Source organism: Geotrypetes seraphini, chromosome 14, assembly GCF_902459505.1.
Source record: "Geotrypetes seraphini chromosome 14, aGeoSer1.1, whole genome shotgun sequence".
NCBI classification, from domain to species: domain Eukaryota; kingdom Metazoa; phylum Chordata; class Amphibia; order Gymnophiona; family Dermophiidae; genus Geotrypetes; species Geotrypetes seraphini.
The window spans coordinates 50,532,813-50,556,500 of record NC_047097.1 but is presented as its reverse complement, the minus strand read 5'-3'; the positions used below and the strand labels follow the sequence as shown (position 1 = coordinate 50,556,500).

General features: G+C 41.0%; 1 protein-coding gene across 1 annotated transcript in view; it reads left to right on the top strand.

The window, feature by feature from the left end:
* Positions 1 to 23,688, top strand: part of MAN2C1 (mannosidase alpha class 2C member 1) — an 80,299-nt gene that overhangs the window by 46,262 nt on the left and 10,349 nt on the right. Inside the window, exons 11-19 of the mRNA XM_033920906.1 lie at positions 284 to 379; positions 2,084 to 2,229; positions 10,057 to 10,180; positions 15,520 to 15,641; positions 16,591 to 16,676; positions 16,815 to 16,979; positions 19,290 to 19,372; positions 20,305 to 20,402; positions 21,262 to 21,366. Of these exons, the coding sequence (XP_033776797.1) occupies positions 284 to 379; positions 2,084 to 2,229; positions 10,057 to 10,180; positions 15,520 to 15,641; positions 16,591 to 16,676; positions 16,815 to 16,979; positions 19,290 to 19,372; positions 20,305 to 20,402; positions 21,262 to 21,366 (1,025 nt within the window). The remainder of the gene's footprint in view (positions 1 to 283; positions 380 to 2,083; positions 2,230 to 10,056; positions 10,181 to 15,519; positions 15,642 to 16,590; positions 16,677 to 16,814; positions 16,980 to 19,289; positions 19,373 to 20,304; positions 20,403 to 21,261; positions 21,367 to 23,688) is intronic.

The window sequence follows — 23,688 nt, the reverse complement described above, 5'->3', positions numbered from 1 at the left end:
GTTCTGCTACCTATGTAAGATATATGCGCATATGCCAGTTCTTAGCAGCATATACAAGCACAGATTTACTTAAGCTTAAGAGCTTTCAGGAGACCCTGCTTTAAAAAGCACCTAGGTTCATGAACCAGGCATAGCCCCTGTGCTTATGTGCATGTCCTGCCTAGGTGCACCATTATAAAATGATTCTCCATCTGTTTATTTTTGGTTCAGACTTCTTGTTAAAGATTTATTGGTGCAGAAGGTCTTTGCTTCCATTCGATTACTATTTATTTTATGCTTTTAGCACCATACCTTCTTTTGGGAAGGCATCAATGGCTCTCGGGTGCTTACCCATTTCCCACCAGGGGATTCCTATGAAATGAAGGGCCGAGTGGAGGAGGTGAGTATGTTTTTGCCTTGTAAGCTGGATAAGGTGTATTGTCTTCCCTCTGAAATGGGAATATTGTGAACTGGTATAACATACCCCCACATTAGCCATTACCAACAAAGTAGTACATGTGTTTACATATCCATTAAACAAATCCATATTACTTGTTTATGAGGCAAAGTTACCATTTTTGTAACCTCCCCACCGCAGTGGAGGGATATGATCAATCACTGTACACCGAAGCTGCATGAGCTTCAGTGTACAGTGATTTGCTGCCACTAAGAGGAAATGTAATGTTTATACTGGGGCAGGAGAATGTGGCATTTGGGGCTTGGGACAGAGAAGGAATAGAGAGGTTGGAGCATATAATACAAGCAGACTGGGCTCTGTAGGATTTTGAGGCACCTCTGTCCATACAATATGGGTTGGAGTGGGTTTGAGAGGGGGGAGAGGAGAGAGTGGCAGTGTGGTTGTGTGTGTGGGAGGGAGATATGAATTTCAGAGAGTGATTAGAGGGGAGGGGCTGGCTGGTGGCCGGGACAGCTGTGCCCATTGCAAATGACTGGGAGAGTATGGAGAGAGTGGGTTTCACAGGCTAACTCCTGAAAGTAGTAACCTGGAATGTAGGAGGCGTTAATTCCCCAATTAAACAGAATATTGCAACAACTCTAAAGGCATAGGATAGATATAGTAATTTTGCAGGAAACACACTTAGATGATGTGGAATGCGCCAAATTGATAAGGTGGTGGGTGGGAAAATGTATGGCAGCAGCAGTAGATACAAAGAAGAGAGGGGTTGCCATACTGTTTCAGAAGGGGGTGGCAGATGGGTTATAAATATTGGCAGTGAATGGAAGGCAGATATGTACTCTGCAGGGGAAAGCTAAATAAGCAGGAGCTGATTGTAGCATCTGAGCCCCCAATATGTATAACAAGAATTTATATAAGAAAGTAACTAGTATGCTCTTAAAGTATAGTGTATTTTCAATCATAGTGGGAGGGGATTTTAACGCCACCTGGGATTCAGATTTGGACAGCACTGGAAAAACTGGTATAGGGAGAATGGGGGGAGCTCGGTGGATTATAAATTTGTGTTCCGTAATGGGCTTAGTAGATGTTTGGAGGGAGTTACACCCCACAGATAGAAATTACACACATTTATCGAGAACACATGCCACCCAATCTCGAACAGATTATATTTTAGTCTCAAGGAATATATTATATGCAGGGCCGAGATTGGGGGTGTATTCAATCTCTGACCATACTTGGGTGTGGATGGATTGGGATACAGGGGGGGGTCAGTCAGTGGATGGGAGACATTGGACCTTCCCGTTGTCCCTTGCATAATATCAGAAATTACAAGATAAAATATGGGAACGATGTAGGGAATATGTAACTCATAATAAGGCCCACATGGAACATCCAGTACTATTTTAGGAAGTGGCCAAGGTAAGAGGAGAAATCATCAGTTACAGTAGTTATATAAGGAGGGGTGAGAGTTTTAGGGGATATATAGGGTAAGGTTATGAATATGTTAATTCCATAAAACAGAGGTATGGTATTGATTTCATTGTAAGTTTAATTGAAGTTAATAAAAAAGTTTAAACATAAAATTACCCCTTTAAAGAATAATCTCAGCCTACTGGAAAGCATTCTTTTCAGCGTTGCCTTGATTTTGTCTGTTCATACTCCAGTTTGTATGTGAACCTCTTCTAGTTGCTGAAGACCCTGAAAAATAACAGGGATAAAGGACGTGTGAACCACAGCACATTCCTCTTTGGGTTTGGAGATGGAGGAGGAGGACCAACGCAGAAGATGCTAGATCGGATGAAAAGAATGACAGATACAGACGGACTGCCCAGGTCAGGCTGCACTTCTCACCTGCCCAACCCACTTGATGCTCCATAGTCTTTCCCCATTTCTGCTCATTATACTATGCTAATCAATCTAACGGATCAAAAGAAACGATCAGTACGGGCCGTGTGCCCTCGTGTCAACCAGTGGCCCCGGGCAATGCTTATGCAGTGACAAGCACTTAGAAATAAATCTAAATAAGCCGTGCCCAGTACATCATTTTATTCTTTTGAAACGTATCTATGAATAAATAAGTAAAAAGCATTCTTCCCCGAACATAGACTTCTGAAGAAAAGATCATGAAAAAGAAAATCTCCCTGAAACCTCATATGTAACAAAACAAAATAATGAAATGAAGTGATAATAGTAAAAAATAATAATTTGTGAAATAGTAGTGACTGTAAATCCAAAAAACTTTCTAAAACTGATAACTACAAAAGTGCAATATCCTCGATCTGTAAATCAAAAATTCAGTGTGTCTGTCAATGAACAATCTGGAAAACGTGATGCAAAGTGGAAACCAGAAAAAATCAATCAAAGTACTTAGCTCAGTCCTTGCGGAACGGGATGAGGTTTAAAGTTCAAAGTTCAATCATGGTTTCTGAGACACCTCTGCTTGATCAATCCCGCTCACTCGATGGAAAATAAACTTGAGGTACTGTAGCCCCGGTACTTGAATGTAGATCCAAAAAGCTGATAAAAAATGTCTCTCCAACTATTAACGCTGGTATATTCACTCATTCAACTCACTCATATGTCCCATATATCTCGCTTGTTGGTCTCATACATTCTATTCGTTGGTCTCATCCATTCTGCTCGCTCGACAGGTCCCGTTTCAATTTCCTCATCAGGAGGGAGCAAAAGAGTTGGAAAAAAGACTAAAGATATTAACAAAAAACACCACGTCCTCAAATTCAAAGGACGAAATGATCCTGCGCAGCGGCACAATCACGCTGCTCTGACAAATGAATGTCTGAAACAAGGAGTTCTTATATTGCGATTTAAAGAGCTCCACCTGGTTCAACGTATACGTGATGACGTAAAACAAAAAATGTCAATGATGTTATAAAAAATGAAAAACAAGACGAAACAGTTATGTAAAACACTTATCAACATTTTCATTCAGACCAAAAGGAGAGAATGCTTGTAAAATGAAAATCCAGAAATTCTCTCTAAGCAATAACTGATTTTGTCTATCTCCCTTATAGGTAGTGGGAATTTGTTCCAACACACTCCACCTGAGTTGGGCAAAGGTATGATGATGTTTCAAACTGTGGGCCACCGTAGGAGCCGTCAGTTTTTCAGTCTTAAGGCAACTACGGTGTTCTATTAGCCTCACTCTGATAGCCCGGCTAGTGCAGCCTACATAAATTAACCCGCACGGACACTCAATGACGTACACAACAAACGATGAAGCACATGTTGTAGTAGCTCTCAAACGATAATTCCGCTGAGTTTTAGGATGTGTCCAAGAATTTCCCTGGTGCGATGTAATACACACCGAGCAATGGCCACACGGTCCATGCCTACCTTCCGTTATTCCGGGGGGTTGATGGATAGTAAAATCTGAATATACTAGATGTTCGGATAAATTTCTGCCCCTAGTAAAGGCAATGCATGGATGATCTTTAAATGCCGGATGTAACTGTAGCACGTGCCAATGTTCGTGAATACTCCGGGCTACCTGAGCGGATTGGGTGGAATGGGAGATGACGCAAATTTGGTTGGTGGATGTTTCTTTATCCTTTTGCATGAGTAATAAATCTCTGTTGGCATAACGTGCCCGCAAATATGCTCTTCGAATAACGGACTCAGGATAGCCTCTGCTCAGGAATTTGTCTCTTAGAATTCTAGCTTCGATTTGAAAATCATGAAGATTGGAACAGATTCTTCTTGCCCGTAAGTATTGACCTATCGGGATCGCCGCTTTCAAGCGTCTTGGATGGCAACTAACATAGGATAGTAGGTTATTCTTTTCAGTATGTTTGTGATGCATCTTGGTATGGAGATTGCCACCCTCACAAATGACTTCAGTGTCTAAGAAGGAAATATTATGATCATGACAGGTATGAGTGAATTTGAGATTGGTTGACAACAAATTTATCCAGGAAATAAACAACTGGAGAGACTCCCTAGAGGATGTCCAGATTAGAAAGATGTCATCTATAAATCTCAGCCAACATGCCATGTGTTGGAAATATGGATGAACATAAAGATGTTGTTCCTCAAAATTTGTCATGAATAAATTGGCTATGCTGGGGGCGGCCGTAGTACCCATAGCCACCCCTTTGTTCTGTTGAAAAAAATGTTGATCGAACTTAAAGTAATTCCTAGTTAGAACGAGGGTGGCTAAATCCAGTAAAAACTTAGTGGAAACTCTATCAGAGGTGTCCCGACGATTTAAAGTGGACTCAACCACTTGAAGAGCCTCACTCTGGGGTATACTTGTGTACAGGGACACGACGTCCAAAGTTACCAAGATGCTATCAGGAGAAAGAGGACCAATCCCCTCAATTCTGCGAAGAAAATCTGAAGTGTCTTTAATATAGGATTTAGCCTGACTTACAAAAGGTTGTAAAAAATGATCAAGAAACTGAGACAAGGGTTCAAGTACTGTATTTCTCAGGGAAACAATAGGTCTACCAGGAGGAGACGTGAGAGATTTATGAATCTTGGGGACGGTGTAAAAAACAGGGATTCTGGGACTAGAAGGAGTTAGAAAACGTTTTTCTGCTTTTGTAATTATACCCTGTGTCCACGCAGTATTGACTAACTGAGCAATGGCTCCTTGAAGTATTTTGGTGGGATCCCCCGTAAGACAACTGTAATTAACAGAGTCTCCTAACTGTCTCTGAACCTCCTCCGAATATTGATCCCTGTTTTGGACTACTATAGAGCCCCCCTTGTCAGCAGGTTTGAAGATAAGCTGAGAATTCTGCTTGAGTGTACCAAGAGCCTGAGTTTCTGCAAGTGTCATATTGGTATAATGTTTCTTGGAAGGAGAAGAATCCAGTTTACGAAGGTCCCTTAGAACCAGATCTCTAAAGGTTGCAATGATGGGATCAATGGGACCAGGGGGTACCCATGTAGATTTGGGGCGTAAAATGGAATTGTCTTGGTGGGGGGACTCTGAGGAAAAATAAAGTTTAACCTGAAGGTTACGTATAATCCTAGCCAGGTCGCACCGGCTTTTAAATGGGTTGCCTTAAGACTGAAAAACTGACGGCTCCTACGGTGGCCCACAGTTTGAAACATCATCATACCTTTGCCCAACTCAGGTGGAGTGTGTTGGAACAAATTCCCACTACCTATAAGGGAGATAGACAAAATCAGTTATTGCTTAGAGAGAATTTCTGGATTTTCATTTTACAAGCATTCTCTCCTTTTGGTCTGAATGAAAATGTTGATAAGTGTTTTACATAACTGTTTCGTCTTGTTTTTCATTTTTTATAACATCATTGACATTTTTTGTTTTACGTCATCACGTATACGTTGAACCAGGTGGAGCTCTTTAAATCGCAATATAAGAACTCCTTGTTTCAGACATTCATTTGTCAGAGCAGCGTGATTGTGCCGCTGCGCAGGATCATTTCGTCCTTTGAATTTGAGGACGTGGTGTTTTTTGTTAATATCTTTAGTCTTTTTTCCAACTCTTTTGCTCCCTCCTGATGAGGAAATTGAAACGGGACCTGTCGAGCGAGCAGAATGGATGAGACCAACGAATAGAATGTATGAGACCAACAAGCGAGATATATGGGACATATGAGTGAGTTGAATGAGTGAATATACCAGCGTTAATAGTTGGAGAGACATTTTTTATCAGCTTTTTGGATCTACATTCAAGTACCGGGGCTACAGTACCTCAAGTTTATTTTCCATCGAGTGAGCGGGATTGATCAAGCAGAGGTGTCTCAGAAACCATGATTGAACTTTGAACTTTAAACCTCATCCCGTTCCGCAAGGACTGAGCTAAGTACTTTGATTGATTTTTTCTGGTTTCCACTTTGCATCACGTTTTCCAGATTGTTCATTGACAGACACACTGAATTTTTGATTTACAGATCGAGGATATTGCACTTTTGTAGTTATCAGTTTTAGAAAGTTTTTTGGATTTACAGTCACTACTATTTCACAAATTATTATTTTTTACTATTATCACTTCATTTCATTATTTTGTTTTGTTACATATGAGGTTTCAGGGAGATTTTCTTTTTCATGATCTTTTCTTCAGAAGTCTATGTTCGGGGAAGAATGCTTTTTACTTATTTATTCATAGATACGTTTCAAAAGAATAAAATGATGTACTGGGCACGGCTTATTTAGATTTATTTCTAAGTGCTTGTCACTGCATAAGCATTGCCCGGGGCCACTGGTTGACACGAGGGCACACGGCCCGTACTGATCGTTTCTTTTGATCCGTTAGATTGATTATTATTGTTTTCAATCATCCCCAGGGATCTTTCTGAAGTCAATATCATTTATAAATACCATTCATCAGTTGTATTTCTACGTCATTTGGTATTTATTTATATTTTGGTATAATATTTGAGGCATTATACTATGCAACATGATTTTTGTTCCTGGGCAGTAAGTGTAATTTCCTAAAAAGTGTAGGAAATGTCTCTTATTTCCATAAAGCTTTTGCGACCAGGATAGTCAAATTTAGCAATTTACGTATTTAAAACATGAAAATGCTGAATTTTTATAAAGTCATAAAAAGCAACATATGAATCACAATTAATGTGTATTTATATTGAAGTTATTTGAAGATGACCACAGAAGATTTAGAAGTGAGTAGTTTTTCAAGATTTGCAATTTTATTGTAAGTCACTTTCATGAATCAGCCCCCAGATGTAGTCTCCCATCATGTTCTCATTATATTGTCCTTGATAGTGGAGTTTGAAGTCCAGTATATCCTGGTGGAAGAGCTCATCTTTGTCCTCTGAGTATGCTCCCATGTTCTCCTTGAACATCTCAAGATGAGCATCAAGGATATGGACTTTGAGAGATATTTTATTGTAATTCTTCACCAGATTCTCAACCAACTCTATGTAGTTTTTGGCCTTATGATTGCCCAGGAAGCCCCACTCCACTGTGACAAAGCTGTTCCAAATCGCTTTCTCCTTCCTAGTCAACTTCTTGGGAAATTCCTTGTTTATCTGTGGCCCGATGAAGACACAAGCTTTGACCTTTGCCTCAGATAAATTAGAGAAGATGTCTTGAAGGTACTTGAAGGCTGCTGACTCCTTATTGAGAGCTCTGACAAATTGATTAGGCCCAATTTCATGTGCAGTGGTAGCATCAGCACCTTCCAGGGGTCCACCAGTGGTTCCCATTTGATGTTGTTTCTCCCCACAGAGAACTTGGTCTGCTGTGGCCAGTCCTGCCTTTGGTAGTACACCTTTGTGTCCCTACTGTCCCAAATGCAGAGATAGCAGGGAAACTTGGTAAAACCACCTTGTAGGCCCATTAAGAATGCTACCATTTTAAGGTCTCTCAGCCATACTCATCATATTTCAAGGTGCTTAATAAGGTCTTAATGCTGTTGTAATCCTATTTGAGGTGCACTGAATGAGCCAGTGGAATAGACAGGTACTTGTTCCCATTATGAAGCAGCATGGCTTTGATGCTCCTGGATGGAGCTGTCAATGAAGAAACGCCACTCTTTCGGGTTTCAGGCGATTCCATTTGCCTCAAACAAATAGTCACTTTGTGGCAGAAGCAGAGCCCATCTTGATGGCTGAAGAAAGTGGAAAGGTTTGGTGACGCTTCCTCTGATCTGTGACTTGCACGCTTTCATTCAAGTTCTACTGCTTGAGCCTAAATGTCGAAAGCTCAGCATTGGACTTGATGAGACCAAGCTCTCTGGTCAAGTTGATGAGGTTTTTTGGGTTTGGATAGTATGGGTTTCTCTCATCAGCTGCACTACTGATATTGTAAACTTGATCTACAACATCTCCCTCACTCTCTGACTTGCTGGTCTCTTCTGAAGACAGCTGTTCTCTCTCTCTGGGGGAGTGGGTATGGGGAGCTCAGGGCAATGTGGCACCGGGGCAATGGCTGAAGTAATGTCTGGATATGTGATTGCAGGTGCATACTTGCCAGTTTGACATTTGGAAAGGTTCACCATGCAGAAGTAACAGTTGCTTGAGTGTTCAGTGGCTTCCCGCCAAATTCCTAGGATAGCAAACTTCATAGCTCTCTTTTCCCCTCTGTACCATCCTGTAGAAGAACAAAATGAAATTGTGGTAAAGAAAACAATAAATTTATTTCACCTATGACAAATGTGTACAAGTTTCTTGCAACATATTTCTTATATGATATATTATAAGCAGGCAGCATATTCTCACATGTGGATGACATTATCCATGGAGCCTGGTATGGTTAGTGGTAAAGTGTACTGTCATTTAAAAATTTTTCAAAGTCTTGAGACTGCCTGTACCACGCATGCACTGGTGCCTTTTAACTTGCGGGACCATCAGTTCTCAGTTTTCCATGAAACTGAGAAGCTGTGTTCTTGCAATATCTCCAAACGGGTCAAACCTTTCAAAGTTTTTTTGCCTTCCCATTTATTATTTTCTCATACTTTTCTCATAAAATTGTTTTCTTCTTTTAAATCTCAGTAAGGAAAACTTTCTTTTTTCCACCGTTTTTCATTTTTGGGCCTTTCAGCACCTTGCATCCTGTTTTCAGGCTAGGAGCATCAACATTTTGGGGGGTTTGCATCTACTCAACCTCCCCAAACCATTGAGTCCTTTCACCTTTCATCGGTGGTGTTCCTCTCGATGTCCAAGCCTCGCAGTGGCTTCAAGTGATGCACTTGGTGTAACAGGACCATTTTGCCTACCTATCTGCATAACTGGTGTGTTCAGTGCCTTGGTCTTGCCCACTGTGCCGAGTCCTGCTCTCACTGTTCTACTCTGCAGATGAGGTCACTGAAAGCAAGGCAGCTTTAATACGAAAAGCTTTTTGGTCTATCGGGAATAACCAGGATGTCTGCTAACTCCACTGCCAACGTCCAGAGACCAACTTCATCATGGTACAGGTCCAAGCATCAACTTCTCGATCCACCTGTATATCAATGGTGCTGCCTCCATTGGGAGAACCAGATAAAAAGTCTAAAAAGTATCAGCATTCTTCCCCATCAAAACATGCACGAAAAGTGTGGAATAACTTTTAAATTTCATGGCTCCACATCATTCTCTTCTTGGTTGGGCTGAGAAATTTTCAATGGCCCCTCGTATTGAGATTTTTAAGTCTGTCCTCATATGCCTTATGACAAAGACCACCAACCATTTTAGTAGTCCTCTGAACAAACTTTATCCTGTTTATATCTTTTTGAAAGTGCAGTCTCCAGAATTGTACACAATATTCTAAATGAGGTTTTACCAGAGTCTTATACAGGGACATCAATGCCTACTTTTTCTTATTGGCCATACCTCTCCCTATGTACCCTTGCATCCTTCTAGCTTTTACCATTACCTTTTCAACTTGTTTGACCACCTTTAGATCATCACATGCTATCACACCAAGTCCCGCTCTTCTGTCGTGCACATGCAAGTTCTTCACCCCCTAAACCGTACTGTTCCCTCAGGTTTTTGCAGCCCAAATGCATGACCTTGCTTTTCAAAAGCATTAAATATTTGCTGCCAAATTTCAGACCATTCTTCAAGTTTCACTAGGTCCTTCCTCATGTTGTTCACACCTTAGTATCTGTGATTACAGTCTGTGCAATAAAGTTGTCATCACTATTTTCTATTCTTTAAGATCTCTGATTCTTTCTCCGGTGACCTCATGTACCTGCTTTGAAATGAGATCTAGCTTTTCCTCTTTAGGGTTCAGCAATCCAACCCGGAGATGTTTTTCTCTTCTCTGGAGAAGGATACAAAGCAGTTGTGCACCTGGATAGGAGAACTGTTCCTGGAACTTCATAATGGTACCTACACAACGCAAGCCCAGGTACGTGGCAAGGAGAAGATGGGGTAGAATGGGGGACAGAACACTGGGCGAAAGAGTTGATAAAGCATAGAGGATAAAGGAATGTACTGTAATTGCTGTGTGTGTTCACTTTAAAAATAATAAATGGAAATATTACCTCGGACTGTATATATAATTTGATAACTTTATGTAGCATGTATGATTCTGTACAACATATTTAACTCTGTACAAAATTCAATATGTTGCCTGTAACCCACCTAGAACTCTAATTCTGTTACATAAACATAGGAACCTGTATGTGAGGTGATTAATCCATGCTCGCAAACTGTTTGCAGAAGGATGTCAATCACATCTTTCAACTCCTCCTCCTTCCCCAGTGGAGAATTGTACCTTCTTCAGTTTTTCCTTCTGCAAGCAAACTGAGAAGGTATGTTCTGATCTGTGCTGTTCGGTTTTTATTATTTTTTTATTATTTTTCTTCAGTTTCATGAGGCTACGGTACCCAAAGGACCCCATTTTTGGGGATACTCTGCTTGGGAGAGGATACAGACTTCACAAGGATGGACTGCAGCATGCAGGGCAACCTCCAGGTGTACTTCATGAGCCAGCTTGCTTTGAGTTTCTTTGAGGCTCAGGGTCCATTCCCCTGGGAGCCACCTCTCTTTCTAATTTATTAGAGGTTTGATCACAGGCTGAGGAGCCCCTGTGTGATTCTCCTTGGGTTTCAGGAAGCCAGCTGTATTTTAATCTCCCCCTGTTGTGCTATGAGGATCTAAGGAGTGGAGTCCTCAGTTGGTGTCTGTCCTACAGGCAGCCCAAGGATCTCCAGTTGTGAATTAATTCCAACAAGGATCTGAGGCAGAAAGTCTCCATTCAGTCAGTCTGAAGCAAAGCTGGCACAGGCAGGCACCAGCAAAGCACAGTGAGTACAGCTCATTATTCCCTATGGGGGAAATTGGGAGGGGGGATGTCAGAAAAAGTTACTTTAAGGGTATCTGGGGCCAGAGCTAGGGTCCCCAATAACCAGAGTAGCTGCAATTTACCTGGATACAGGTTCAGGAGAAGTTCACAGGATAAAAATTCCTCTCATGCAGAAGAGAAGACTTTCCATCCTTGTTAAATTGGACACAAAACAGTGAATGCTTCAATAAAGCAGAATATTTGAGGTTTTTTTTAATTTAAGAGATGCAAAGTAAATATAAGATGACAGCAGTCTTTTGTATCCAAGGAAAGAAAAGAACATAAGAATTGCTGCTGCTGGGTTAGACCAGTGGTCCATTGTGCCCAGCAGTCCGCTCATGCGGCGGCCGGCCCTTAGGTCAAAGACCAGTGCCCTATTTGAGTCTAGCCTTACCTACATACCTTTTAATATTCCCCTGATAAAATTCTTTCAAAGGCAAGGTCTGAAAATGCTATACATTTTATCTTCTCCCTGACATCACTTATAGCATTAGCATACAATGGCCTGACGTAGACAGGCTTTCCAAAAACATCATTTTTGCACGTACATCCTGTGCCTAGTACATTTACAAAAACATATATTTTCAATGTAATTATTCAGTTAACTCTCTATGTCCTGAAACAAAAGTAAAAAACAATGTAAAGACAGACAATTCACTTGCACATTAAGCCCAGTAGGTGATAATGTTTCACTTTTTGTCCTTATGACTTCTACACAATCTTTAACATCTTTTGAACTTTCCAGACATCAATCATTTCTGTACAGGCCTGCATCCTAATCTAAAGAAAGCAGATATCCTTTTGGTTCCCTGTACAACAAGTTTCCTATTCTTCTCTGGGAAACTTACTATCTCTAATTCAATACGTCCTCTTGTATAGGGACAATTCTCATGATCTCACCCTTTCCTTAATAGTCACAGAAACAACCTTATGCGTGCAGATTTAAAACCAATTAAACATATCAATCTTTAATTACAATATCTCATGTTTTTTTCACTAAATTTCTCATTTTAGTTCCCAAACTTTAATATATTCACTTAGTTTTGATTTATTCACAAAGCCTAGTATTGGTTTAATCCAACAACTCAGCTTTCATATCACCTGTGATACCTGTCACATCTGGAAATTCCAGAAAATCTCAACACCCTTCACCAAAACCTCTCTCCCTGAGTTTTCTTTAACTTCAAGGGAGCCCCCACAGGCCCTTTTTGGCACGAATTCGCTGGTGGTGGCCATCTTGGAATTTAAACAATCTTTTTTTTCTAAAGCCTTCATCTGTCTCAAAACCCATTGATTTGGCTCAAATTAAACTGTGATGGACTTCTCAGGCTGTTCTGCCCCTATATCATGCCAGTTTTGCGCTGGATGGTTGGCTGAGGAGCATTCATGTACCAAGTTCTGTGTGACATGCGAGGGAGGGGCCGGAGCATTGGGCTCAGCCTCCTCTGAGTCCTCTAGGGCTAGGAAACCGCTGGGGGTCCTACTGGTAGGGGAGAAAATCCCTTCTGGAGACCTCAAACAGCGAAGGTGCAAAATGCAAATGTGTGGATGCTGCGGAGCCCAAGAGAAGCCAGTCTGTGTCCTGCAGGTTTCTATGGGACCACCTGTTCAAGGATTTACCCCAGAGTTTGTGAATCTCCTGTGGAAAGCTTATTTGATGGGTTTAGGATGCACTGTGCTGCCTTGGGCTGTGCCAGCAATGGAGCAGGGAGAGATCCCTCTTCCAGAGGTTTCCCTGCCGTGGAGAAAGTCTGCTCCCAGTCTTAAGTGAGGAAGCGGAGCAGGACTGGGAAGATTGGAGATCAGACTCCATGCCTTTATTGTCCCAGGCTCATCTGTTTTCCTGAAGGATTACAGTGCCCGGTTAGGGACTGAGAGTCAAGAGGTGATAGTTGCTCTAGACCAGGGAGAAGATCCATCAGTGCAGTGGCTTTTTAAGCTGGCTACCATCCCTCATCGGATGCACCCAGGAAGTTGAAGTTGGAGCCCCAGCAGCCATTCACTTCACAGTGCACAGTCATGAGTGGCACAAATGCTCAGGCCACCTTTTTTTCCTACGCATCCAGACATCACTTTGCTGATGTCACTGAGCAATGGGAAACTCTGGAAGACTCCCTAAAGGTAGCAAAACCTAGCAAAAACTATGTTCAAACTTTACCCTATGGCTCCAGAGTTTCAGCAGCTCAAGTTCAAGTTTATTAATTATTTGATATACCATCTATTGAACTGTCTAGGCGGTTTACAACAAAATTAAAAAACATAATAAAAACAGAGGGAGAAAAAAAAAAAATCTGACTGAAATACATAAACAGGAAAACAGTGACGGGAAACAAAAGGGAGGATGGGAAACAAAAATATTAAGGTGGTGGAGTTGAAAGCATGATTAATAGTTTTCTGCAAGCAATTTGCGGGTTCAGATACAAGACCATATGGTTCATGACCAATAGACACATCTACAAGAAAGAAGATTATCAAGGTAAGAACCTAATCTTTCTTTAACTTCATCCTATGCCCTCATTCCGGAGCTTCCTTTCAAATTAAAGAGATTCGCCTCATGTACATTTATGCCACGTAGGTTATTTAAGCATCTCTATCATATCTCCCCTCTCCCGCCTTATCTTAATATATTTTTTGACAAACATTTGAAGGAAGAACCACCTTTTTCAGGGTGAGTATGAGCAAAGATCACAAAATCAAAACATATATAAGTGAGACATAAAAAGCATTCCAGTGACAGTCTCGAGGAAAAGATAGGGGTGTTGGGAGAGGGTGAGTTGGATGGGTACTCAGAAAGTGACAAAGCAATATAATTGTATGATTTTATCTAGCATTGTCAATTTCTAATTATCCTTCCCCTCTCCCTGTTTCTCACTCTATTCCCACCCACCACTACCTTTCCCTTGAGACTGTCACTGATATGCTTTTCATGTCTCACTTTAGTTGGTTGTCATAGATCCAAAGTGAGTATTTTGTAGTCTTGTGGATATGCATGCATTATCTGGAAGAACCTATTTGAAAATTAATTTGTATCCCCTAGCCACACTTCCTCTCCATTCCCTTGGCCGGTCTATACTCTTTCTGCAACATTTAATACTCCTGCCAGCCCTACAGCTTATGTTCAAACAATTTTATTGATGAAATCCGCAAAATAGCAGAAACAGACAGATGATATCCAAATTACATTACATTACATTACATTAGGGACTTCTATTCCGCCTATACCTTGCAGTTCAAGGCGGATTACAAAAGAGCTAACTGGATATTTCCAGTGAAGTTCAACAGTTTTGGGGTTTTTTGTTGTTTTTTTTTGGTTACAAGGGAGGAGAGGTACCTGGATTAATTCTGGAAGAACTTGCAAATTGGATATTAAATTGACTGTACGTTACTGTGTGATATAACAAATAGATTACAGTTAGAGTACAAATAAGATTACGTTACATTTCAGGGATCTGAATACTTGGTTGGTGTTTTGGGGAGGAAGAGATTATTTAAGTAGAGGTTTTGGGGGAGAATTTATCTAGGAGGAGGGGGAAGGGTTGGGTTAAGATATCTGGATAAATCAAGAATAGAACTCTGGAGCTACATCCACAACATAAGAACAGTCATCAACATTGATGATTTTTTCTTTTTGTAGGCACATAATACATGTCGCCTACCTAACATATCCTCTACATACCTAGTTCCAAAAACACAACAATACTAACCAGGGCCCTGGGCTCTAATGAGCCCTGGAGCAAGCCAGCCATCATCCACCCCCCACAGTAATCGTAGAAGAAACGTCCAAAACTGTATAACCCCCCTGCCCCACCCAAAAGCCCAAATCCAAATGCAACTGCCAAGAAGACCCAACCCCCCATAACCTACAGCTTAATCCTTCTGGCTTTGGTCTTCTGCCAAACTCATCACTTTGGTTTCTTCTGTCAAGGTGGTTCTACCCCTTCTAGCAAGCACAAAAGGCAGTGTCCTTGATCATTTGCTCAGAGTTCCTCTCCTTCTTTACTCACATTCTTCAGTCAATCTTTCACATTCTCTCCTCTCCCCCAGATCCTGTTTATTCTGTCACACATGCTCTCACTCACTTATGGGGAATTCCCTTGATGAGGCGACCAGCAGTAGTGCATTGCCCTACCGTATGTGACACTGCATGCTTATGTTATTTATGTTTGGTTAAATATTTGGAGCAGCTGAAATCCAGAAGCAGAACAGTTAGTGGGGGGGACCATCAGATTCAAGGAGAAACCCTGAAAAGTTAATATGCCAGGTAACCTTATCCAAGGCTAAGTTGTTGCTGACAGACTGACTCCAAAGGGCTTCATTGTGGCACCCAAGGTGGTCACCCTTCCTTCCTACCCCTTATGACTGTCCACTATGTAGTAATAGTGCATCTTTTCTATCCATAGATTAAAAAGGGAAATCGGGAGTGTGAGCAGATTCTCCATGATGTGGAAATAGTCAGCAGCTTGGCTCTTTCTCAGAAAAGCAGTTTCCAGTATCCTTCTGCCAAACTACAGAAGCTCTGGAGGTAAAAGAGTTCCTGTTTTCTTGGAGCACAGCCAGGGATCAAAGCAGGTTAAAGAAAAGGAATATGAAATAAAGGCATTAATAATATCTCTTTCGTATTAAAGTATTTCTCATTAAATGTCTTCAGTACAGTGCTATGGGGCAGAGTGCCTCAAATGTGCACAATGAAGGAGCCTCAGGTTGGCTATTACCATTATGAGTTTTGGCACTGGTTAGGCAAGAGTGACTGTGGTAAACAGGCATGGGTGATGAATTGGGGACTTGGAGACCTCCTACAAAGCTTGAAACAAGAGGAGGAGTACATAGTCTCAAAGCCTTTTTAGATCTCAGGTGGCCTTCCTGGAGGGAGGGGTGAAAGGTGTCATGGGGATAAGTGGACATCCAGTGAACACATGTACATTACCATAGCTGGATAACATATGCATGTTAAAACCATAAGATACATAATGGTTTATGGTCTTTTCCTACAGAAACTTGCCTATAACCTTTTTAAACCCAGCTATGCTAATTGCCTTGACCACATGCTGTGGCAAAAAATATTTTAAATCTACTACCTGTTAGTCCTAACACTATTTGAAAGGATGAACAACCATCCCCCATTTGTCCATTTCAACCCACTCTGGATTTTGTACACCCCTATCATATCACCTCTCAATTTATTCATCATGGGAATGCACAGAAATGCATATTGCTAGCATAAGCGAGGGGTAAATGCCCTACAGTAAATCCTGCTTTTGCCTTAAGTCACCAGAGAACATTAAAAATGTGTTGAAGTGCTGTTTCACATGCTTTAGTTAATTGGCCTCTCGGTGAGATTGTTTCACTTCTGAGCAAAAGTCATCCAGCTATGACCCGTGTCCTACTTTCCTATTGGTTTGTGGTCAGTAATATCCCTGAGCAGTAAACTGAAGGATTTTGTTTGTTTCTTCTCTCCTGTGGTCTTTGTTCAGGTTATTGCTCCTCAATCAATTCCATGATGTTGTGCCAGGCAGTTGTATCCAGTCCGTAGTGGAGGATGCCCTTAAGTACTATGAAGGTAAGAATTGATGTCCCAGGGAAGAAATCCATATATGTTAATATAATGTGTATCCTGTCGCTCAGAGATTGATAAATGAATGAATGAGTAGTAGACAGATCTTTGTTAGTATTGGTAATTGTCATGGTTTCTCCCTAGACATCCGAACTACTGGTGCTCAGCTTCTGAATGAGGCCTTGAAGTCTTTGCTTGGAGAAGTCTCTGTGATGGGAACAGACAAAAGCTGTACGGTCTTGAACACGTTACCATGGGAGAGAACAGAAGTGATCTCCAGAGCTGAACCGGCAGGAGGGGAAGCCCTAGGTATCATTAGAGTGGCCATTTGGGAGCTTCTTATCCTTTTGAAGAGTTGGATAGAACAAGCAATCAGTGTCAGCTCCAGTTTGATGTGTTCTTTCAAATAGAGATGAAGACAAATACCAGGACAAGAAAGCATTTTGATTGGATAACATTAGGATCACTTTGCTGTGGGTCTGTGGGATTAGTGTAATATTTTCCCATAAGAGTTGTACATAAGGAGATGTGGCTACATTTCTTAATGCCTAGTACGGATGTGCATGGCCAAAAGAAAAGTTTGGTTAGTCTTTGTTTTAACATTTTTTTGTGATTTGTTGGGTGTATGTTTGATTTTTTTTGCATTTGGATGCACACAAGAATATATTTGTGTGTGTAAACTGATTTACATATTAATTTATATTTAGAAGAAATTTGTGTGCACTTCAGATTTTCAGGTGCCCGTATGGGCTGAAATGTGCATCATTGAGTGCACATTCATGATTAGTTTTTCACCTTCGGCACAGAAATTTGCATAAGGATTTTTCTACTAACTACTCGAAAGGGTCCAGAGAAGGGCGACTAAAATGGTTAAGAGGCTGGAGGAGTTGCTGTACAGCGAGAGATTAGAGAAACTGGGCCTCTTCTCCCTTGAAAAGAGGAGATGGAGAGAGGACATGATCGAAACATTCAAAATACTGAAGGGAATAGACTTAGTAGAGAAAGACAGATTGTTCACCCTCTCCAAGGCAGGGAGAACGAGAGGACACTCTCTAAAGTTGAAAGGGGATAGATTCCGTAGAAACGTAAGGAAATTCTTCTTCACCCAGAGAGTGATAGAAAATTGGAACGCTCTTCCGGAGTCTGTTATAGGGGAAAACACCCTCCAGGGTTTCAAGACAAAGTTGGAAAAGTTCATGCTAAACTGGTGAGACTGGACTCATTTGGAGCACTGGTCTTGACCTTGGGACCACCGCGTGAGTGGACTGCTGGGCAGGATTGACCATTGGTCTGACCCAGCAGCGGCAATTCTTATGTTTTTATGTTTTAAAATGCTTTGACCTTCCTGGGATTGCAATTGAACTTAATTGTTTGCCTTTAAGAAGTAAAAGAAGAAACCATGGATCTAAGGGTTGGTGACATGAACAGTGTGGGCTAGGGGCTTAAGTTGCTTACTATAAGAAATAGAGTTGCCATACTGGGACAGACTGAAGGTCCATCAAGTCCAGTATCCTGTTACCAATAGTGGTACCTGGCAAAATCCCAAAGAATAAAACACATTTTAAGCTGCTTATCCTAGGAATAAGCAATGGATTTTTCCAAGTCCATCTTAATAATGGCTTATGGACTTTTCTTTTAGCAAATTATCAGTAGCACAAATGTGGATGAAATTATATGAACAGTGCAAATGCTAGAGAGAAAATACGGGAGGACAGACAGACATGAGGTCTTATGGGGCCAGTTTTTCTATAAAGAACTTAGCTAAAGATAATTAGGGATGATATTCAAAGTTGGGCATCAATGAATATATAACTTGCTGATTTAGTATTGGACCAAAAATATATATTTATTTGTAAGTCTTTAATATAGTTCTGATTTCACACAGGTGCTAGAAATAACTATAATGACAATCATCTCAATGACAGTGGGACAAAAGGGAATAGAAAAGCAAATGGGGGGGGGAGAAGAAAAATATTGTGGGTCCACCAAATAGTGGTGGAAAATCAACTAAATGCTAACTGAAACAGCCATGCTTGAAGCAGATTCTTAAATTTTTGGTATGAAGATTGAGGGATTTGGGACCTCATTTGTAGAACAAACAAAAGGACGAATCCCTAAGGATGTCAAGCCAAATGCAGGAAGGAGGGGGAAGAGCAAGCGGTGAAGCTTAAGAGGAGTGTAAGATGCGAGGAAGAATGTAGGGAATGAGAATGTCTGAAGGATAGATCGGTTTCAGGCTCTTATATACTAGTATTAGACTATAAAATTTAAGTTTAGCAGAAACTGGGAGCCAGTGCTCAGAAGTGAGTAAGGAGGTAACATGATCTGTACAATGTGCCTATCCATACAAGAAAGGGATAGGGGAAAGCGGAGCAAAGGCGAATCACAAAATTATTTTAATCATTGTTTACTCAGGTACTTTAGCTAGATTGTGAGCCTTTGGGACAGATAGGGAAGTTCTGGCTCAGGCACTGCATATTAAAGGCCTACCAAATTTTGGCTGTGGTGCCAAAACCAGCCAGAAGGAAAGTAAAATGTGGCTGAACCTTTTAGAATAAAAGAACTCCCACTCTTTACTTAGGAAGTGTTGACTTTCTCTTTCTCTCCCCCTTCCTACAGCCTTGGTGAAAGTTCCTAGTATGGGTTTTACAACAGTAATTGAGTCCCTCACACCCCATCATCCTGTAATTGTGACCTGTCGGGTAAGAACTTCTGACTCTGTCCTCTTTCTTTTTAACATGAGATTAAGAGGAGATGGATTGTCAGATTTCACTTTCTCTGAGTGTAATTGCTTAATGTCTAAGGGCCGGATTTTCAAAACTCACCAGTAAAACCTGGCAGGTCAACGTAGTGGGAGCAATTTTTCTTTTACTAGCAATTCTCAGCATAAGATCATGCAAATTATATGCATACTATTTGTGCAGAGAATCGCCGGTAAAGAGCGGAGGGGGAGGAACTCTGCATGGCGCTTGCTCAGAAGAATAATCGTTAAGTACAGCTCCTCCCTCCTGTTAAGGCTGCTCTCCCTGCCCCGATCAACTGAGCTGCAGGTCTCCCTGAGTCCTGCCGGCTCCGCTGATTGACTGCCAAGGAGAGCAGCTGCCTGGCCCCCCCAAGATCGGTAGGAGAGGTGCCCACTCCCTCCTGCCTCGGTCGCCACTAAAAAGTGGGCAAAAAATGTAGAGAATTGCTCAGAGTGCTCGTTTTAATATTTAATGACCTCGTATTATCATTTTAATATTAATGACCTTCTTGTACTGCATAGTACAATTGGATGCTGCTAGGAAACACGGAAAAAAACACGATGAGTCATTCTGAGAATCGGCCTGTAAAATACTTTGACGCTAAACTGGCTAGGACTGGTTTAGTGTCCATCGTTAAATGCACGGTGAGTTTTGAGAATCTGACCCTGAGACACAGAAGGATGTACTCTGACATTTAATTTTTGTAGGGGAAAGAGTAGTGACTATGACTCTGATGGAGGAGAAGGAGGCAGGGAAAGTGATTCCCATGGGTGTAACAAGTAAAGGGAGGGGGAGGGACAGTGCTCATTATTTCCTGGGTGAGGGAAGGAGGTTAGGGAGAACAGGCACATTTGCAATCTACATTCATTTTCTTTTCTGATTGACCCCAGGCTGAAGATGGTGTAGTGATTATGGAGAATGGACTCATTCAGGTTCATCTCGATCCAATGGGTCATGTGATTTCACTGCGCTTGCTGGATTCTGATAGGTATGACCCAAGGCTGTAGCAAGTTATTTGTGAAAAACAAAAAAAGAAACTGCAGACTGATATGTGCAAGATGCAGGCAGTGTTGATTTTACCCAATATTAAATGCGGTAACCAATACCACCTTTTGGTTTGTAAAAAGGTGGTATTGGTTACCGCATTTAATATTGGGTAAAATAAACACTGCCTGCATCTTGCACATATCAGTCTGCAGTTTCTTTTTTGTTTTTTTGCTTGCTGTTTTTATACTGCAGACACTGTTGGGTTTCTTTTGTTGCTTCAGCAAGTTATTTGTGGCCAGTATGGCCAAGTGTTCCCTCTAAGCTGAGCAGGTGTCCTCCAGCTGCATTGCTACCACTAGGGGGTGAAATATTTTCAGTCGCTAAGGACAGGTATGTTCCCTGGAGTCCTGCAGAACTTGCCTGTCCCTCACAATTGAAAAATGTGACAGTAAAACAGCACCCTCTATTGGTGAGACTGTGGGTGGAGGACTCCTGTGCCCCCTGCATTGCCTCTCCTGTGACATAGTGAGCAGGGTGAGATTATTAGGAAGCATGCTGCACAGGGTATATTTTGGGTATGATTTATATTAATGGCTTCACGTTGAGGCAATTTTGTCTAATAGTTGGGTTGGGAAGGGAGTAAAGATCATGACTAATTTATAAATTTTCTCATTTCCATTTTTCCAATCACATAAAAGTACTATACCATAGAGAGCTGATCTACCCTGGCATGTATGTAGTTGTGCCCTGAACGGAAGCTGATAAGTACTTCTGAACTTACTAAACACAGAGCAACTAAGTAATGAGAGTATTTTAGCTCCTTTTCAGAATACTGTTTCTGCCTTTCTGCTTTGCTTCAGAGAAACAATCGCCAGTGGTTGCCATGGTAACCAGTTTGTAATCTTTGATGACGTACCCTTGTACTGGGATGCCTGGGATGTGATGGACTATCACCTGGAAACCAGGTAGGCAGACAGTGGACATGCTGGATCATGCACTTTGCCGTGTTTGCATGACCTGTTGTTCGAAGTTGCTGTTAGGTGCCATCAACTTGTGTTCGAGACCTGATGAATTACAGATCCCAAATGAAATCAGTTTTGTGCTAGTCTAGTAAGGGCCAAAATAAATAGCTTTCTGGAGAAAAGAGAGAGGCATCTAAAGGTTTCTCGTTTGCTCTTGGTCTTATGCTTTCCAACATATTTCAGGGCTGTCGTGTCATAGTGTCATTCTGTTATGCGACTACTGTTCTTCAGCATGCATCAAAATGGTTTACAATCAATGTAAAATTTGAAAAGAAGAAAGGAAATATAAAAGCGCTCAAAGCCCTCCCAACCCATAAAGCCATTGGATTTCTAAGTTTAATAAATTGTATGTTGACCTTTTGGCTACACCTCTCTGCCTAGTGTGTTTAATGGAGTGAGGTCCCAAGGAGAGTTGGCTGAAATGTTGAAAAATTGATCTGCCATGTAATGATTATTGGTCTGTATTTCTCTTCATTTGTTGAATAACATTGTTTGTTTGGTGTTTTTTTTCATAAATTCTTTATTCATTTTTCCATCTTACAAGTGCACAATATTACATCATTTAAAATGTTTACACATCACTTGAATTTCTTTCTATTATCATTATAAATACATAAATTTATTCCCTTCCCACCCACCCTTCCCTCAATTATTTCAATCAAAAATATCATATAAATATTGTATTCTTATTTATTGATTAACCTTTAAATAAAATTTCATACCATCCCCCCTCCCCCCTATGTATAAATATACTGTCAGTGGAAAATGATGTCTACTCATTACAATAATTTGCCAATGGCCCCCAGATCTTTTTAAAATTATTATAATTCCCTTTCTGCAAAGCAATTATTCTTTCCATCTTGTAAATGTGACACAACGAATTCCATCAGAAGAATAACATTGTTTCCAATAGTGGCCAACTCAGGACCCAAGTACCTAGCTAGATCCCAAGTAGTAAAACAAATTTTATGCTTCTTATCCTAGGAATATGCCGTGGATTTCCCCAAGCCATCTCAATAACGGCCTATGAACTTCTCTTTTATGAAATTATCCAAACCTTTTTTAAACCCTGCTAAGCTAACCGGTATCACCACATTCTCTGGCAACGAATTCCAGAGTTTAATTATACGTTGTGTGAAAAAAATATTTTCTCTGGTTTGTTTTAAATCTACTTAGTAGCTTAATCGCATGCCCTCTAGTCCTAGTCTTTTTGGAAAGAGTGAACAAGTGATTCATATCTACCCTTTCCACCCCACTCTATTATATCACCCTTGAGCTGTCTCGTCTCCAAGCTGAAAACATATTTGGATTTGGTTAAGGCCTGTACCATGAGTCCTAAGCTTGTGGAGTCCAGCAGCTGAGTTCTTGCCCCCTCTTGCTTCTACTCTTTGTATTTTTCATGGAACCATATGCCCAGAAGATATGAGAGAGTCCTCAGTATGCCTCTCAAGACACTGAGTTATTCTTGACACAAAGCTCTTGTTTAAGGCTTATTCCTCATCTATTCTAAAGTCCTGATTCTGTACTCTCTGGCTGATTCATCGGCTTCATTCTTGGATCTCATCACCAGTAGGTTAGACTGCTACAAGTCGTTTAACTATTTGTTAAACAAGAGAACCTTTGCTATTTACTGCTGATCCAGAACACAGCCATTTGTTTACTCCATTCTTCCTATCCTTACGACCACCATTGGCTACCTGTTAGCTGTTGACTTAAGTACCAAATCTTAGTTATTGTTTTTAAGGTCCTAAAGAGTGGACTTCCTGTTTCTGTTTTTAATTCTCTGATTCCACTTAATTCCACATGTCAATTTTATTCCTGTAGCAGTAAACAATTATCTATTCTCTCATCTTGTCAGGCATGATGGAAATGTACATGGATTCTTTTTTTTTTTTTAATATTCTTGTCCCAATGTTATACGATTCGTTTAATCTGTTCTGCCAAAATATGTCAGCTTTTAAGACTTACTTCTTTAACAAGGTGGTGGAGAGTAAAACTGTGACTGAGTTCAAAGAAGCGTGGGATGAACACAGAAGATTTAGAATCAGAAAATTTAATTAAATATTGAACTAGGCCAGTTACTGGGCAGACTTGCACGGTCTGTGTCTGTGTATGGCCGTTTGGTGGAGGATGGGCAGAGGAGGGCTTCAATGGCTGGGAGGGTGTAGATGGGCTGGAGTAAGTCTTAACAGAGATTTTGGCAGTTGGAACCCAAGCACAGTACCGGGTAAAGCTTTGGATTCTTGCCCAGAAATAGCTAAGAAG